General features: G+C 57.7%; 1 protein-coding gene across 1 annotated transcript; it reads right to left on the bottom strand.

Moving 5' to 3' along the window:
- Positions 1–496: 496 nt before the first annotated feature.
- DICSQDRAFT_130622 (kinase-like protein) lies at positions 497–2,265 on the bottom strand (the record flags this gene model as incomplete). The annotated part of the gene is made up of 7 exons (XM_007371824.1): positions 497–1,069; positions 1,123–1,288; positions 1,342–1,426; positions 1,486–1,598; positions 1,653–1,725; positions 1,779–1,965; positions 2,020–2,265. The coding sequence occupies 7 exons, from the start codon at positions 2,263–2,265 to the stop codon at positions 497–499; spliced, it is 1,443 nt and encodes a 480-aa protein (XP_007371886.1).
- Between the last annotated feature and the right edge of the window lie 243 nt (positions 2,266–2,508).

The raw sequence follows: 2,508 nt of genomic DNA, 5'->3' as shown, positions 1-2,508 counted from the left end.
GGTTCTCTAGGAGGACGATTAACTCTTGAGCCCACGTCGTGAGTGCCTTGTCGTCAGAAAAGTCGTACACAAATTCCTTCTCGTCCTGCACCATCTTCAGCCCGCGTCCACCAGCAGATTGATTCACTGCCTGTACACTCACCGTCTGCAGAACCAGTTTCCGCTGTTCCCTCTCCATCCTGCACTTCCCCAGAACCTTCTCGCCCTTTACGGGGAGTTTATTGCCGGAGCGCATGGCGAAGATGAATGACTGCTTGGCCTCAGGTTTCTTCGACCATTTGTCAATATCTTCTAGGACAATGCACAAGACGCGTGGTACGCTGGTCAGGAGCAACGCGCACGAGCGTGGTTGCTTGGAAAGGCCACGACGTATTGGCGTCCGGACAGACGCGACTCTACGGACGGTCTCGCCCGAAGCCAGGAAGCTAGACCTGCGAGCAGGCCGGATGTCACATATAACCGGTTAGAGCCAAGAGGACTGACGTGTGCTTGCCACCTACCAGTCCTTCTCCATGAGTATCGAATCGGCCACGTGTCCAAGATCACCGCGGGCGGGATCGCCGTCGTTGACAGCAGCGACAGCCCGAGCGTGCCCGTCGACGGTATACTTAGCGGCCGCATTGCCTTCGCCGTCAGCAACCCCATCATGCTCCGACCTTCGTGCATTCCCCACCGCAACAGTCTCGACGACCTCCGTCGGTACCGCACCAGGAGGCACGTCCACCGGCCCAGCAGTAGGCATCAGCAGATCGCTCGGGGAGAAGGGTCCCCCGTTCACGTTTGCATTTGCGCGTGCGGACTTCACATCCACGAGGCTAAACTCGTGCACGACGTTGTCCCACAGGCTGTCGTCCTCGGCCTCCGGGATCACGGCGGTAGGGGCAGGCCCAATAATCCCAGTTTCTGGAGGTACCGGTGGATCGGTCCAGAGGGTATCCCAGCGCACTGGTGTGCCGTCGGACTCTTCTGGAGTCGTGGAGTATGCGAGGCCCGTGAACAGTGGGTGACCGCGTAGTTCGGACGGGGACGACTTGGGCTCGACCCCCAGACGGTCGGATGGGTCGAGCACCTGGTGGGGGGTCAGCGACGAGCAGCAGGTGGTTAACATTGGTAACGCCGTACCACTAGTTTCTGCACAAAGTCTTTGGCAATGTCGTAGAACCCTTCAGGAAATGTGTAGTCGAGCGCCTCGATCTTGCGGAAGCTCTGGTAATCGTTGATCGCTGCGAAGGCTGGGGTGCCGGCGATCATGAAGTACGTGGAGCAGCCGATGGCCCATATATCGGAACTAGCGGGAGACCGGTCCAGGTAAATGCCCCGTAAAATAAGACATTGGCTTACCTGCTGCTAGTCGTCTTCGAGGCTCGGTTGAGGAGCTCGGGCGAGACGTATGCTGCGCTCCCGACGAATGTACTGGCCCGAGGTGCTTGGAGACACGAGGATGTGAGATGGCCAGCCTTGGACGAATACGGAGGCCCTACTCACAAAGGTCGCCGTCAGGCGATACATATACTGAACCGAAGTCCGTCAGCTTGATCCGCAGTTCGCTATCCAGCAGCATGTTCTCTGGCTTCAAGTCCCTGTGCACCATGCCCATCCTGTGCACCCACAGTACGGCGTCGACGATCTGCGCCGTATACCACCGTGCGCACCGTAGAGAGAGCGAGCCGTGTTTCTTTACTAGATCAGCCAAGTCGCCATGGGGAGCGAGGTCTAGTACGAAGTCTTCAACGCATGTGGTCAAGCAAGTCATTGGCATGAGTGGTGACCAAACCTACAGAGAGAGGTATCATCCTGGAAAGCAGCGTGCATCCTCACGATCCCAGGGTGTGTCCCTGACAACTTCACCAAAGCGTCCTTTTCTGCCGTCGCGTACTTGACCTTCTTCAGCTTGATTAGCTGCGCCTTGCTCAGGATTTTGACAGCGTATGGTTTGCCCGTCGCAACATGGGTGGCCTCCATAACCTGAACACTCACTCAGAAAAACCGTCTGAAGGCAGACAAACATTGACGGCTCACTGTCGACCATGATCCGCTTCCCAGCTCCTTCTTGAACGTGAACTGCGACGGGTGAGTCATCTTAGATGGCTTGGATGTTACTCCTTGGAGAGCAGAACCATTGGCCGCGATCACTGGAGCGGTGCCTGAAGGGGTCTGGCGTCCTAGGTCGTCCTTGGAATCGTCCCGGATCTCAGCCAAAGCCCATGCAGGCGGCTTACTTCTGTTCACATGGCGTGAGCTACGACGGGGTGAAGAGTCGCCCATGGCGGTGAGGCGAGGCCACAAGATCACTGTGGGTCGTGTTCAAGGTGCAGGATGGCCGGTCACTCTGCGTCGGATCGCGGTCGTGCGTCAGCGCTCCTATCTGACTGCCAGAGTAGGGTTGGGGCCAATCATTGCAATGTACGAGTCGTCTTGCGTCGTCAAGCCCGCGGCTTGCACCCATGATGATGCATGCTCGTCGTCGAGGTAGTGTTGCCGCCAAGCCAGCTAAGCTAAGCTAAGCTG

This window comes from Dichomitus squalens, assembly GCF_000275845.1.
Source record: "Dichomitus squalens LYAD-421 SS1 unplaced genomic scaffold DICSQscaffold_336, whole genome shotgun sequence".
Lineage (NCBI taxonomy): Eukaryota > Fungi > Basidiomycota > Agaricomycetes > Polyporales > Polyporaceae > Dichomitus > Dichomitus squalens.
The sequence above is the reverse complement of the archived record's forward strand: the minus strand, read 5'-3'. Positions and strand labels throughout refer to the sequence as shown.